The 16,530-nt window shown below is 39.8% G+C and overlaps 1 protein-coding gene across 2 annotated transcripts in view; it reads left to right on the top strand.

Annotated features, from left to right (window-relative positions):
- The window catches only part of tbc1d9 (TBC1 domain family, member 9 (with GRAM domain)), a 106,967-nt gene extending 90,734 nt beyond the window's left edge, over nt 1-16,233 (top strand). For both annotated transcript variants that reach the window (XM_072495624.1, XM_072495625.1), the window contains exons 14-21: nt 212-310; nt 448-516; nt 5,971-6,211; nt 7,060-7,125; nt 8,955-9,044; nt 13,518-13,595; nt 14,771-14,877; nt 14,975-16,233. In XM_072495624.1, the coding sequence (XP_072351725.1) occupies nt 212-310; nt 448-516; nt 5,971-6,211; nt 7,060-7,125; nt 8,955-9,044; nt 13,518-13,595; nt 14,771-14,877; nt 14,975-15,670 (1,446 nt within the window). In that variant the 3' untranslated portion in view covers nt 15,671-16,233. The remainder of the gene's footprint in view (nt 1-211; nt 311-447; nt 517-5,970; nt 6,212-7,059; nt 7,126-8,954; nt 9,045-13,517; nt 13,596-14,770; nt 14,878-14,974) is intronic.
- Nucleotides 16,234-16,530: the final 297 nt, after the last annotated feature.

Raw genomic sequence — 16,530 nt, 5'->3', positions numbered from 1 at the left:
ATTCTTTATAGAAATTGTTGTTCCATCACAGTTAGTGAGGTGCTCACAACTGATTGATTGCAAATGGGCCTGTTGTCTGTGCTTTAAAAAGTATAGGAAGTAGATCTAATTTCTCTTTTGATGAAACGTAGTTTCCATAGACCATTAGAAAGGGTTATTTTAGATGTATTAATAGTCTACAGTATATTCAGTGCATGTTTAATCTTTTCAGAAATTTGGTAGTATCAGAGCAGATGTGATCGAGCAGATGCGCTTTAAGCAGCGACTACGAGTGATCCAGACTCTTGAAGACACCACAAAGCGTAATGTTGTGAGTGCAGTTATGAAAATGTTCGCAATTGTTTCACATTTTTTGAGTACTTATTTAAATTCCAAATCAAGTACAAAATGTATTTGCTCTTTACTCTAAATGTATCCTTTATTTTTAATTTTCTTTATAACATCTAGGTTCGAGCTATTGTAACAGACACATCATTCACTATAGATGAACTGGAAGAACTATATGTCCTTTTTAAGGTAAATCAGTTTCTGATGTCAGTGGTGCTTTTTTTTGCTAAATTAGCTTGTGAACTGCTTTTCCATGAGCTATTATCATAATTCATAATATTCTGTGCAAGACTAAATGTGCAGATGAACTCCATCTAGTACCCTTTTACATAAAATGGAAGTGTTTAACAATAACTGTTAGTTTAGTATACCTGAGGCAGTGTATACCTACAAAGGCACAAACACCATTGCCTGAATGATTTCACTTCATTTTTCTTCCTTCCGAGACGAGCCACATAACTGTTGCTGCTTTATTCAGGTCATGAAACTGATCTTGTGAAGTCGTTTGTGCAATACTAAAATGTTTTTTTAAGTAACTTGCTTAGTTGTGCAGAATTCCGCCAGGATGAAACCTTTGGCTAGAAATAATTGGACAGTCTTTTGAATAACTGCAGGCATCGTCTTGCAGATGTGTGGATAATTTGGTACTGTTGCTGATGCTCAAACTCCATCTTGCAATGTAAACAGTGTAAATTCAGAGCACCCAGCAGGATCCCCATGTTGCAGAAACTATTATGGTCCAATGTACAAATATTATCGAGCTGTTTCACTTCCCTTCCTTGTACCAACGTTGCAATTTTACAACTACTCTTGATTTTATGGGTACCATTCACTTCATATAAAAGTTATCATAGATCCGGTTTAAATCATTCTTTCCAATCTCTGGGATCTGAAATTGAATTCAGGTCAGAGAAGTTAGAAGTAGAAGCAACTGGTTAAAGATTTCAAATGAACATGACCTGTCTCAGTTTATTTTCCAATCCACAGCACAGCTCTGCTTATAGTTCAACATTGACTCTCGTTCCATTCTTCTCTATCTTATTTAGTTGTATCCAGAGTGCCGCCTGTAATGGTCTACCTTTTCCTTCCCATGCTGTTACATCTGGTGTCCCCAAAGGATCTATTGTTGGCCTCAATCTGGTGTCCTCTAAGGATCTATTGTTGGCCCCAATTTTAATTGCTCCACCATGGTTACCTACCCAGACCTTTTAAACTCAGGAATTCCCCCTCTACCTCTTTTTCCTCTTTTTAGAATGCTCCTTAAGACCGACCTCTTTGACCAAACCTTTTCAACATCCGCCCTTGTATCGCTGTATGTGGCTTGGTGTCAAATTTTGTTTTATAAGTACCCTGTGAAGGGCCTTGGAGCATTTTATAACCTTTAAAGGTGCAATCGAAATACAAGCTTCCTGTTGCTGTGCCTATCAAACATGCTCCATTCACAGCACACATAAAATTTTACTGGACTTCCATTTCCATATAATAGGTCCCTTAGAATTCCAGAACATTTATCTTATTTGCCCCTCGTATTCAGTGTTCAACCTTGGCTTGCAGCTATTCACAGACAATACCCTGCCACAGTGGCACATCAAGCATTACGCTGCAGCAATTAATCACCCCAATCTATTAGTATCTCTTTAACCCTTGGTGCGAATGCCAACTAGATTTATAAGTATCCTCTTTTGGAAAAGAGTTAGCTATTTCTACATTGTGTTTTCACTTGAGCGTATGTTCTGCACTTCATGACTTTGTGTGGGTACCAGAATTCCTCTGATAGCCCATCCAAGGATGAGACGTTTACACCTTTTGTCAAAGATGTAACATCTTTTTGAAATGTTTTTTTCAAGCTTTGCCTTCCGCTTTACATAGTTCTTTGCTTCGGTTTCAATTGTACATAATCCAACTCTTGGTGTTCTGCTAATTCCTGATCCCAACCATTGCTCCTTGATTGGCTGCTTTGGATGCTGCCAGAACTGCAGCACTTATTGGCTGAGTATTATGTGCCAGATTCCCCAATCCCCTCGCCCTTACTTGACTCACGTGAGGAAAGGTCTGTTTGTTTGGTGTTAGTAGCGGTTTTTGTTGACAGGGTGGGTCCTTGCTTCATACCCGGAATGCAAATGAGTGGATCCGAAAAAGGATTTCAGCCCATTTTTAACACAAAACTAATAATTAATACTAAACTGATAAAATGCTCCAGCAATGGCATCATTTCATGGCCCCAAAACCATGTACTGGCCTGACAAGAGTCTGTTTCTGTCAGCAATTTAGTGAAGGAGGGATAGTCAACATTCATCACTCCAGGTATCACTGATATTTCGGTAAATTTTGTATTCTGTTCCTCGTAATGAGGTAACTGGACAGGAGCATCCCAGCCAGATCAGGTGGCTGTTAAATTAGAGTCCATAGATGAACTCAATTGCATTCATTTCATGGTACTTTTACAATTCCTGGTACATTAAATGTTTCTTTTAGTGATGTTCAAATGTTGGTGCCCCCAAGATGCCAATATACAGTTGTTAATAGGTGAAGAAAAGCAGTAATTAAATTACTACCAACTTCCGTAGTCATTAAAATGGTTACTACTAGTACTTGGAGTAGACCATTCTTGGTCTACTCCAAGTAATCCTTGTGTGGAATGTGGTCAGGTAGGAATATTTTCCAGATGTCTCTATTGACGAGAAGATGATGTGAAATACATTGTCCTCCTGGGCAGCCATACATTGAGGAAACATTTTTGAGCAATTTCACTTGAAATTGTTCCTTAACCACCAGCATATACAGATGGAAATGCTTTCAATTATGATCCCAGTTGGTGTTATAATTGGACAGGAAGATCCCAGAATGGAACTCTGGTTCAAAAAACGTTTACTTTTTTCTATAAAACATGGAGGAATAAAGTCACAGGACCGCTAATTAGTTTTAACAACAAAAAAACTGATTAAAGAAATTGGATTATGATGCAATAGTCCTTTACTTCCATGAGCTTAACAATTACACACAGATTTTAAGATCAATATGGACTACAAAGTACATCTTAAGGCTACAATAGTGTCAACACACAAGTCCTTTTTTTTTGTTTTTAATAAATTTAAAATACCCAACTCTTTTTCCCAATTAAGGGGCAATTTAGCGTGGCCAATCCACCTACCCTGCACATCTTTGGGTTGTGGGGGTCAGACCCAGGCAAACAGGGAGAATGTGCAAACTCCACACTGTCAGACTGGGATCGAACCAGTGTCCTCAGTGCTGTGATGCGGCAGTGCTAACCACTGCACCACCTTGCTGCCACGTCAAAAGTCCTTTTTAAGCGGACAAGATGACTGTGGTAAGACACACCTCTCTGAACCCACGTGAATGTCTGTGGATTTCTCCTCCAAATCCTCACAGGTGATTCTTATCCAGCGAGCCACCTGTCTCACTGAACTGCGGCTTCCACATGCTTTCAAAAGTCACACCGTTAACTATTCTTTTAAATTATGCTTTTCCTGTGCAGTTTCCATCAAGGTTTTGCTTTCAGGTTTTACACCTCTCCCTTCAGGTTTCCTTTGGTCTAGCCACTGATTCCACAATTATTTCAAATAATGTCTCCAAAACTACAGTAATTTCTCACAAACTTTGGCACTACTATAGATATCTTTCTGGCCTCACACGATCCAATGCCTTTTCAACACTGCAACTTTACTGAACAGTATCTGTTCTGGTTCACAGTTTCCTCTGTTCCATTAACTCCAGAATTCTTATAAACTTCTCTTATATTTTGGCATCTGTTTTCTTAACGATTACTCTATAGCATGGTTTTTCCTCTAGCAAGGCTAAGGGAGATGTTCCCTCTTTAGCCTTATAAAACCAACTGTTTCTGGCTAAACTATGCGAGCTGCCATCTCTCACTACCTAACTCAATCAAATTAGCTAAACTAAAACTTAAAAGCTTCTCTACCTTACAAGGCTTCTGTACCTAAGCAACCACTGCTTATTTTCTCTTCACACCATAGGTAAGTGCTTGGTGGCCGGCGTGGACATGAAGGGGCAAAGGGCCTCTTTCCATGCTGTAAAATCTCTTATGACTCCATGGTGGAGCAATTACAATCAGGAATGCTCAAGTGGCCAGGGTTAGATAATACAGAAATCTTGGCTTGCAGAGATAGGGAAGGGTGAGTCACGTGTGGTTTGAATATGAGCATGAGATTTATAATTGAGATATTGCTTAACAGGAACCCCGTGAGCAAGACTGGGGGAAAGGGTGACATAGGACTTGGTGTAAAGCAAAGGCAGTAGAGTCTTGGAGAATGGAAGCAATAATATAAAAGCAAAATATTGCAGATGCTGGAAATTTGAAATGAAAACAAAATGTTGGAAAAACCATCAGGTCTGGCAGCATCTATGGAGAGAGTAACAAGAGTTAATGTTTCAAGTCCATATGACTCCTCTTCAGAGCTCTTGGAGAATTGAACCTTACAAATGCAGTTCCACTCCATCAGATGACAGTGCAGGGATGTGGAAGGGGTTTGATGCGATAATCCATGTCAAAGGCTGCATTCTGGCCAAAAACGATGAGAAGAGAGAGTTTATTCCTTTGTCACAGTCACATGGGATGTCACTTATGACGTTGATAAGAGCTCTTTTGGTAGTATAACAGGGAATCCTGATTGGACAGATTGAAACGTTTGAGTTCCAAAAAAGATGGGCACAAATTGGGGGGCACAGTCACACAGTGGTTAGCATTGCTGCTTCTCAGCGCCAGGGATCCAGGTTCAATTCCGGCTTCAGGTGACCATCTGTGTGGAGTTTGTACATTCTCCCTGTGTCTGCGTGGGTTTCCTCTGGGTGCTCCGGTTTCCTCCCACAGTCCAAAGATGTTAGGTGGATTGTCCATGCTAAATTGCCCTTTAATGTCAGGGATGTGCAGGTTAGGTATTGGGATTGCGGGGGGGTAGGGCAAGGTGGATACTCATTCGAAGGATCAGTGCAGACTTGATGGCCGAATGGCCTCCTGCACTGTAGAGATTCTATGAATTTGAGATGCAGCATTTCAGTTTGGAGAAGAAATAGGTTGGAGATGGGTTGTTTGAGGACCAGGATGATGATGGCAGACTTTAAGAATATATGAGATAGAAGCAGATGTAGGCCAATTCAGTCTCTGCGCCCGCTCCGCCGTTCGAAAAGTTCATGGCTGCATTTACCATTGCCGCTTCTCTAATGTCTGAACAGTAAACTCTGAAATTTGCAGTTCGGCATCTTTCTTAAAACTAACCACAGATCTTTTGACAAATATAACCTTTGCAACCTCTCAAATTTAAAATAAAAACAGACAATGCTGGAAAAATTAGGTAGATCTGGCAGCATCTGTGGGGAGAGAAAAGGGGTTGAAATTTCAGCTTAATAACATTTCATCAGTTCTGACGAAGGATCACTGACCTGAAATTTTAGCTCTGCTCTCTCTGCCAAATCAGCTGTACGTTTCCAGCCTTTTCTGTGACACTTGCTCTTGTGTTCACCACAAAAAAAATTATTTTGAAACGTATTGTTTGGAGTTATTTTGAATAATTTTCATAATGCAATGTAAATACTGTTTCATTTTCTTTTATATTCACCACTTGACAATTGTTAATGTGCTAACCTTTTTCATTTTATCATATTTAGGCTGAACATCTCACCAGTTGTTACTGGGGTGGAAACAGTAATGCTACAGAGCGCCATGACCCTAGTCTGCCTTATCTTGAACAGTATCGTATTGACTTTGAACAATTCAAAGGATTGTTTGCACTACTTTTTCCCTGGTCATGTGGTGCACATTCAGATATATTAGCTGCACGTTTATTCCGACTACTAGATGAGAATGGAGATTCTTTAATAAACTTCAAAGAATTTGTTACAGGATTATGTAAGTAAAAAATTATCATTTTCTATTCACAATTTGTATAAAGCTCCTCTTTGGTACATTGTGTTGAATCTTTAATAGGCAAATGGGAAAGATTTATGTAGTACCTACTAGTTGAATATTCAACTTATTAGATCAAAAAAAAATGAGAAAAATATAGAGGATCCTGTTGATATTTTCACATTAACAATTTAAATAAAAAATCAAATCAATAAATGAAACTATACCTATGATTGATCATTGTTTGTTATGCCAACCTCCTACAGTGTACAATGTAGTTGAACATCACCTTGAGGGAGGTCAGCCCCCATGAGCTTGATGTTCAGGAATGGCTATGGACATTGTCATGGTGAACATATCTGATAATTATCAATTTTGTTTACTTGCACTCCTATCGGCATAGAACTGGGAATAGCATGTCGCCAATTCAAATGCGCTAAAGCTTTTTTTTAATGCACACAAACCACTTAATTACAACTTTTATATCTTGTTCTGCCCAAATAGACTTATCCTACATTCTCAAGGTCAATTATTATACCTGCTGTTACTCTTGTGCTTGATTCAAAGTGATTTCTTCCAATGATTTATGAAAATTAACCTATGTTCTTGATATAATAAAACTTTACATGGATTGTACTAATAATACATCTATCATATTTTTATTTAACTGTAGCGTTTTATTGAAGACCAGTGTTTCTTAATTTTATTGTAATGGTTATGACTACAAAAAGGCCTCAAATCAAATGGGGAAAATCCAAAAACTGAGCTGGACAGTGATTATAGTGTGTATTTTTCCAAGGTACATAATCTTTTCAGACCTTTTAAGCAGATTCTGTAATTTGTTTTCATAGGTACAATGTGCCACGCCGATCTTATAGAAAAATTGAAACTGCTGTATAAAATACATGTACTTCCTGGTAAGGTCCCACATTTTATGTTTTGCAATCATGTTCCATTGAGGTAGTTACTCGAATACAGTTTGAGTAGAACACATTCATTTTCTTAACAACATATTCATATTACAATAATTTTTCCTTGGTGACGTAAATAAAGTTGTTCTAAAATCTTTCTTGTTTTACTGCTGTGTCGATAAAATGCTAATCCATAAAGAAGTTATTACTGACTGGTCTTTTACCTGATGTCACCTGAATTTGCGGTTTCAGCATAGAAAGTCTGCACAGAGAAGGAAAAAACTAACCATCAAATTAGGATGCAACAATGAGGAAGAAAATTTCAAATTACAGTAACAAAAATCTTCAATTTGCATGATGGGCTCGTGTATATTCATATTTTGGCCATTTTATATTTTACCTCCTATTTTCCATTATCACTGAATTCACTTTCACTTTGAATGAGAATTTTGGGCTTGAAAGTTACAGTGCAAAATGATAACTCAACCTCTTCTGTGGTCGCTGATGCCCATCAGCTGGTGCCGCATGAAATAAGTGTAAATAAAGGTGCCTCTGCAATTGCAAAGCATCATTCCATAGGTCAGCACTACAACATGCTCAAAGTAAGTTGTTTCTACTGATCCTTATTGTCTTTGCGTGTGCAATAAGTATACTGCATAGTAAGCACGGGCATCCTTATAGCACGAGACAATTTGATATCAACCTAACCCAGGTTCCTGCATTCATTCATAGGTGGGTTTCTTAGGCACCAAGAAATGCTGGGAGCATCTCAACCGGCAGAGTCATATGCAGTGCCAACTGTTGATCATCCCGACATGGCTTCTTTTGCACAGTGCCACGTAGCACATAACATGGTGCCATTTGGGTACTTCTCAAACTGTCAAGTACAAAGGCTAGCTAGGCATTGATATGTCATAGTCATCACATCAGAAATCTACTGGCATGGCTTCCTATGAGAAGAGGGTTCCCTACCATCCCTACCAAAGTGAGCTATGTTTGCCCACTTGCAGGTACAGTGTATGGTAACCAGGAGGAGAACACTTGCTTGGCATGCGTCCTGTTCCCCTCAGTAGATCAGCGTGAACAAGTCTTCTTGCAATCGCTAATCCCAATAAATAATATTTTAGAGAAAATTGACATTTGCATAAAGCTTGTGGAAGCAGAAATGCCATCAGTAAATTAGAAAGAAATTAAACAAAATTATTTACATGAAAAATATGCAGATCCATCTGCGACAAGACAATTTGAGGCCTTCTTCCTGAAATTTCTGTGGACGTGTTGGGAACTTGGTGAGAGCCAGAAAGTGGTTTAGCATTCAACCTGCCCCCTTGTAAATAGGAAAGGAAGTTCCTTTCGAGGGGACACGGTGGCACAGTAATTAGCACTGCTGTCTCACAGCGCCAAGCACCCTAGTCCAATTCCGACCTCGGGTGACTGTCTGGAGTCTGCACTTTCTCCCTGTGTCTGCATGGGTGTCCTCCGGGTGCTCCAATTTCCTCCTACAGTCCGAAGATGTACAGGTTAGGTGGATTGGCCATGCTAAATTGCCCCTTAGATTCTAAAAGGTTAGGTGGCGTTACTGGGTTACAGGGATAGAGTGAGGGTGTGGGTCTGGGTAGGGTGCTCTTTCAGAGAGTCTGTGCAGATTTGATGGGCCAAATGGTCTTCTGCACTGTAGGGATTCTATGGTTCTATGATTCCTGCATGCAATAAATAGGGAATCAATCCGTATTCTACTTGTTGCAAAGGGAACTTGTAGGTCTGAAAGGTTCCTTTTAAAAATCTTTTGAGAATAATTGCAAATAATTATTCTGTTTATTCATTTATGTTCATAGAACAATTTTTCAATGAACAAGAGGACCCTGATTCTGCATTTGAAGCTACACAATACTTTTTTGAAGATATAACACCTGAAACTGTACAGGGTAAGTTTTGTGTTCATTTTTAATTAAATATTTCTAAGATTTATAAATCAAGATGAGAGATTACATATTAAGATCCACATAACAACTGTTATGGATATTAGATGAGTTGAGGGCTCTATTTGATTTATGGAATACACCTTTCTGCTGAAACAGAACTGTGCAATCTCACAATACAGGATGTCAATTCTCACCATCTAGAATGGGCTAAAGACAATGTGCAAGAATCAAAGGGAATAATGCATTTGTCGCAGTTGTTTGGGGATATTTTTAAGCCACTCGCTTCAAGTCTGTAGCTTATAAAACTGAGAAACTGAAGTAGTAACTGATCTAACCAAACCCTATTTTCTAATACCAGGTACTAATTTAATCCCATTTCTGTTGAGCACAATTGTGAAGTTGACCAAGTAAAGTAAAAGCAAATTATAGCCATCACATGCAAAGAGAACAGACAGGGTAATGTTTTGGGTGTGGCGCCCTTTTTCAACTGCACCCTAATGCACTTCAGGTATGTGTAGACTTACAGTAACTAGAGTTTGTAGTCTTAGACATGTGCCACTTTAGCAGCAAAATAATACTTTTTTATAATGTTTGATTCTCCTATGATTACAAAACAGCATGCCATCCAATTGTCATCAGTAATACCATTATCCATAGAAACATAAAATATAGAAAATATAAGCAGTAGGAGGCCATTCAGTCCTTTGGACCTGCTCCGCCATTCATTATGATCATGGCTGATCATCAAATTAAATACCATGATCCCGCTTTCTCTTGATCCCTTTAGCCCCAAGAGCGATACCTAACTCCAAATTACACAACATTTTGGCCTCAACTACTTTCTGTGATAGTGAATTCCACAGATTCACCGCCCTCTGGGTGAAGAAATTTCTCCTCACTCAGTCCTAAAAGGTTTACCCCTTATCCTCAAATATGACCCCCTAGTTCTGGATTCCCCAACCATCAGGAACATTCTTCCTGAATCTACCCTGTCTAATTCTGTTAGAATTTTCTAAGTTTCTATGAGAACTCCTCTTACTCTTCTAAACTCCAATGAATATAATCCTAACCAACTTGGTCTCTCCTCATGTGACAGTCCCTCCATTCCAGAAATCAGCCTGGTAAACCTTTGCTGCACTCCCTCCGTAGCAAGAACATCCTTCCTCCGAGAAGGACACCAAAACTGCACACCATACTCCAGATGTGGCCTGACCGATGCCCTATACAATTGCAGTGAAACATCCCTATTCCTCTTGGCTATGAAGGCCAATATACCTTTACCTTCTCTGCTTCCTGCTGTACCTGCATGCTTGCTTTCAGTGACTGATGCATGAAGACACCAAGGTCGCACTGAGTATCAGCCTTCCACAATTTACACACATTCAAATAATAATCTGTCTTTCTATTTTTGCTACTGAAGTGGATAACCTCACATTTATCCACATTATACTGCATCTGCCATCCAAATGCCCACTCATTCAGCCTGTCCAAATCCGGCCGAAGCATCTCTGCGTCCTCCTCACAGCCTCACCCTCCCACCGAACTTTGTATCATCTGCAAATTTGGAGATAATACATTTGGCTCCCTCGTCTAAATCATTAATATATAATGTGTACAGTTTGGGTCCTTGCACAGATCCCTGTGGTATCCCATTATTCACTGCCTGCCAATTATAAAAAGACCCAGTTATTGCAACCTTTTGCTTCCTGTCTGCTAACCGGCTTTCTAGCCATCTCAAGACACTACCCGCAATTCCATACACTTTAACTTTACAGAGTAATTTGCTATGTGAGATCTTGTTGGTAGCCTTCTGAAAGTCTAAATAAACCACATTCACTGGTTCTCCCTGGTCATCTCTACTCAAGGTCTATTGCTTTTTCTTGCTAATTTGTATGCATCTTCTTTGAATCCAGAAAACCATCCCATACACACACAGAAATTCTTCCTCTATTATACTAATTTGACTTGCCCAATCTATATGCAGATTATAGTTGGGGTGCAAGGTGATTTTCTGGGGCAGCAGCAGAGAAGTAATTTTTCTCATCACCTACTGGAGTATAAAAGTAGAGAAGTGTTGCAGCAGTTGTAGAGGGTGTTGGTTTCCTTATTTGAGGAAGGATGTGGTGGCATTGGAGGCAGTTCAGAGGAGGTTCACCAGATTGATTCCGGGGAGGGAAAGGGTTGACGTACGAGGAGTGGTTTTACACTCGCTGGAGTTCAGAAAAATGAGACGAGATCTGATCGAGATATATAAAATACTAAATGGGATTGATAAAGTAAACGTAAATCAAATGTCCCCCCTCATGGGGAAATTTAGATCGGGTGGTCATGGATGTAGGTCGAGAGGCGGTAGATTTTGAACTGAGATGAGGAGGAACTACCTCTCGCAGAGGGTGGTGAATTTGTGGAACTCGCTTCCCCACAGTGAGGTGGAATCTGAGCCATTAAATGGTTTCAAGAAAGAGATAGATATATTTTTGATTTTAAAAATAGGTTAAAGTAATCTGGGCAACAGGTAGGGAAGTGGATTTGAGACCAGGAAGAGATCAGCTTTGATTTGATTGAATGAGCAGGCTCAAAGAGTTGAATTGCTTACTTCTGCTCCTAATTCCTATGTTTCTACTGACACTGAAACAACTCTGGTCTTGTGCAAAGTGTTGTCGATGCTGGAAATCTGAAATAAAACAGTAAATATTGGAAATACTCAGATCTAGCAACATCTATGAAGTGAGAAGTAAATGGAGTTGACACTTCAGTCTAATAAAGGGTTGCCAACCTGAAATGTTGATTCTGTTTCCCTCTTCACAGATACTGCTAGATCTGGGCATTTCCAGCCTCTTCAGTTTTTATTAACACTGGACACATGTTTTGAATGGATATGTTTTCTGTCAAGCGTTTACAATGTTTGTAATCGATTTAGGAACCTGTCGCCAAAGCACTAATCAAGCTGACAGATTGGCATAGCAGTATGCAGGATTTTTTTTCTTTTATATCACACAAGAGTTTTCAGTAAAGCCCCACCCACCTGCATTAACTCCATATTTCTTGATTCCCTTAGCATTCAAAAATCTTGTCGATTTCTGCCATGAATATACTCATCAAATGAGCATCCTAGCTGTCTGAGGAAGAGAATTTCAAGATTTGAGTGAAGAAATTTCTCATCTCAGTTCTAAATGAGTGTCTTATTCTGAGACTCTGACCTCTGTCCTGGACTCCCCATCCAATGAAAACTTCGACCCAGCATCTACTACGTTCCATTGGGATGCGCTCCAGTTAAACTGGGCTGGGACCAGTGTTCTAGCAAATCTTTCAAACTTGTGACACTAATAAAGATTATTATTAAGAGGCTTCTAATAATAACAATCTTTATTAGTGTCACAAGTAGGCTTACATTAACACTGCAATGAAGTTACTGTGAAAATTCCCTAGTTGCCACACTCCGGCGCCTGTTCGGGGACAACGAGGGGGAATTCAAAATGTCCTATTCGCTTAACAAGCATGTCTTTCGGGACTTGTGGGAGGAAACCGGAACACCTGGAGAAAATCCACGCAGACACAGGGCGAACGTGCAGACTCCGCACAGACAGTGACCCAAGCCGGGAATCGAGCCCGGATCCCTGGCGCTGTGAAGCCACAGTGCTAACCACTGTGTTACCGTGCTGCCCATATTGCTAAGAGGAGTAGTAAGTCTGAGGATTGGAAGAGTTTTAGAAACGAGCAGTGATGACTAAAAAGCTGAGAGAAAATAGGGTAGGGGAGTAAAGTAGCCTGAAATACAAAAACAGGATGTGAAAGCTTCTATTAGAATGTAAAAAGGAAGAGCATAATGAAAATAAATGAGTCCCTTACACACTGACCCAGGAGTAGTTATAATGGAGATTAAGGCAATGGCAGAGATGATAAATATTTTTAGTCTGTCTTTACAGTCGAAGATACAAGGGGAACCAAGAATGTAATGGGAATTACGAACTTGAAGTTATTAATCTTGGCTCATAAAATGTACTGGAGAAAATAATGTAATTGAAAACTGACGTTCCATTGACTTGATGACTTGTATCCTAAGGTTCTAAAAGAGATGGCTACAGTGATCGTGGTTGCTCAAGTTGTGATCATCCAAAATTCGCAATGAAATGTTCTCAGTGAGCACAGTCCCAGTGGATTAGAAGAAAGCAAATGTAACTCTACTATTCAAGAAAGTAGGGAGAGGGGAGGCAGAATACCAGAGGCCATTTGGCACATAACATCAGTCAGCAGGAAAATCCATTAAAGGGCGTGGTAACAGGGCACAGAAAATTGTAATATGATTAAGCAGGGGCAGCCTGGTGTTATGAAAGGCAACTCGTGTTTAATAAGTGTGAGTTTGTATCTGAGAATGTAACTCGCGAGTGAATGGGAAGTAAATTTGGATTTTCAAAAGCTAAATAGCAGTTTGACCATATCTGATTAACTGAATTGGTAACAATTACTTATTCTTAGTTGTTACAGATGTCGACTCAAGGGCAAAACATGAAACTGAAGATGGCTTTGTCACTGTAAACCTGCGGAATGAAAAAGGTAGACAGATTATATAACTTCATGCTTCACAAGCTGATTTTAAATAGTTGAAATAATATTGAAGTCTTACAACACTAGGTTAAAGTCCAACAGGTTTGTTTCGATGTCACTAGCTTTCGGAGCGCTGCTCCTTCCTCAGGTGAATGAAGAGGTCTGTTCCAGAGACACATATATAGACAAATTCAAAGATGCCAAACAATGCTTGGAATGCGAGCATTAGCAGGTGATTAAATCTTTACAGATCCAGAGATGGGGTAACCCCAGGTTAAAGAGGTGTGAATTGTACCAAGCCAGGACAGTTGGTAGGATTTCGCAGGCCAGATGGTGGGGGATGAATGTAATGCGACATGAATCCCAGGTCCCGGTTGAGGCCGCACTCGTGTGCGGAACTTGGCTATAAGTTTCTGCTCGGCGATTCTGCGTTGTCGCGGGTCCTGAAGGCCGCCTTGGAGAACGCTTACCCGGAGATCAGAGGCTGAATGCCCTTGACTGCTGAAGTGTTCCCCGACTGGAAGGGAACATTCCTGCCTGGTGATTGTTGTGCGATGTCCGTTCATTCGTTGTCGCAGCGTCTGCATGGTATCGCCAATGTACCATGCTTCGGGACATCCTTTCCTGCAGCGTATGAGGTAGACAACGTTGGCCGAGTCGCACGAGTATGTACCGCGTACCTCGTGGGTGGTGTTCTCACGTGTAATAGTGGTATCCATGTCGATGATCTGGCACGTCTTGCAGAGATTGCCATGACAGGGTTGTGTGGTGTCGAGGTCACTGTTCTGAAGACTGGGTAGTTTGCTGCAAACAATGGTTCGTTTGAGGTTGCGCGGTTGTTTGAAGGCAAGTAGTGGGGGTGTGGGGATGACCTTGGCAAGATGTTCATATGTGTGTTTCTGGAACAGACCTCTTCATTCACCTGAGGAAGGAGCAGCGCTCCGAAAGCTAGTGACATCGAAACAAACCTGTTGGACTTTAACCTCGTGTTGTAAAACTTCGTACTGTGCTCACCCCAGTCCAACGCCGGCATCTCCACATCATGAAATAATATTGAGTCATTAATATACTTATAATTTGCACAAGGATATTGATTTTAATTGCTAAATTATTGTTGTGAACATTTTTTTAATCATAATTTTCTAGCCATATGTTTTGTTGACTTTGGATTTGACTTGTTGCAGTTGAGAAGCGACCAAACCCACATGATTATCGACATTACATCAGGATGTGGGCACAAGAAAGGGAGTCTAAGTTAGAGAGTATAAAAGATCTGCCCAAACTGAATCAAGTAGGTATCAGTCCTTTGATATCAAAACTAGTACCTACATGTCAATATTTTCAAAATTACTGATGAAAAATGCATCTTTATTCCAAATCCTTTGCAGGAACAATTTATTGAACTGTGCAGAACCCTGTACAACATGTTCAGTGAAGATGCAAATGAGCAAGAATTGTACCATTCCACTGCAGCTGTAACCAGTTTACTTTTGGAAATTGGTGAAGTAGGAAAGCAATTCATTAGTCAGGCAGTACAGGAACCAGGTGGAAGTCATGACCATAACAACAGTGTGCATCCAAAAAAGGAGAACCAACCATTGCATTACGGACAGGGGGATTCTTTCTGTTCGATCCCCAATGGAATGGAGGATGAGAAACTAGCTTCCAGTGAGCTACAAGATATTAAACTGGATGACAGTTCGCCAAAAGACAATGCGGTGTCTTCAGCAATGTTGATTTCAGATGATGAAACTAAAGATGATACTTCAATGTCCTCGTACTCTGTTCTGAGTGCTGGCTCTAATGACGATGATAAGCTGCAGTGTGAGGACATCACCGAAGACACAGTGCTTGTGCGTAACAACAATGAGACCCCTCTTCCCAGGAGTAGCAGCACTGACAAAGATTGGGCTATCACCTTTGAGCAGTTTTTAGCCTCCTTTCTAACTGAGAATGCTTTGGTGAGATACTTTGAGAAAACTGGGGTAGTGATGCCCAGGATTACAAATGCCAAGAATATTAGAATGATGGGAAAGCCAATCACCTCAGCAAATGACTATGAGATCTGTACAATCTCAGGATGAGGAAGTTGCTGCTGTTTCGTCGACAGATTACATGAAGTAATCTCCCATAAACCTACCATATAGACAAATATAACATTTAGTCAACTGAGTGTACAGTAGTTTCAGAAGAATTGTCCAATGTACTGTATCTCCTTGTATTGTAAATTATAATGAATATTTAGGTGAATTACCCCCTCCTCGCCCCATGTTTCATTGTGTATTATTGAATTTAAGATTTAATTTAAAACATACTCGCTAGAAAACTGGAGCATCTGCACTTTGATTCCATGCTGCTTTATAAACCAGTTCAATTATGTTTGTTTATTAATTGTTTGTAACTAGTAATTCCTTGTAACTTTATATGTTAACCAGTGTATCTTTGTTACTGAAACCATTCCTGGAAATTTCATTTTTATACTAGAGACAGTACAAATGCAACTTCTAAAATCTTTGTTTTCAAACCGAAGTTGCTGTTTTAAATTGGATATTTTCCCTTTTTTTTGAAAGGATTCATAGGGATATTGGCTTGACCTTCAAAATGAAAGGAACGATGTACAGAAAAATTAAAACAGCGGTTAAAAGTACTGTGTAGGGCTGGTTAATTTGTTGATGCTTTGTTTTCATCAGATGCCTAAAAGCAATTGGGTTTTAATTGTAAAGAGCATATTTGTTTGACTCTTCATTTTAAATATGCGTTTTCTTTCAATAGAGTGGATGATTGTATGGCATATAGCGATGGTTTCATCTTTCCACCTGTAATTCTTTGTCTATAAACCAAGAAACAAGTTACAAACAAAGAATTTTAGATGGAATGTGTAAACCATCGATACATCCTGGAACAAAGAGGGGGGAACCACAAGTTTGCCCTGGAACAAAGAGGG

The sequence above is a fragment of the Scyliorhinus torazame genome, chromosome 3 (genome assembly GCF_047496885.1).
Source record: "Scyliorhinus torazame isolate Kashiwa2021f chromosome 3, sScyTor2.1, whole genome shotgun sequence".
NCBI classification, from domain to species: domain Eukaryota; kingdom Metazoa; phylum Chordata; class Chondrichthyes; order Carcharhiniformes; family Scyliorhinidae; genus Scyliorhinus; species Scyliorhinus torazame.
The sequence above is the reverse complement of the archived record's forward strand: the minus strand, read 5'-3'. Positions and strand labels throughout refer to the sequence as shown.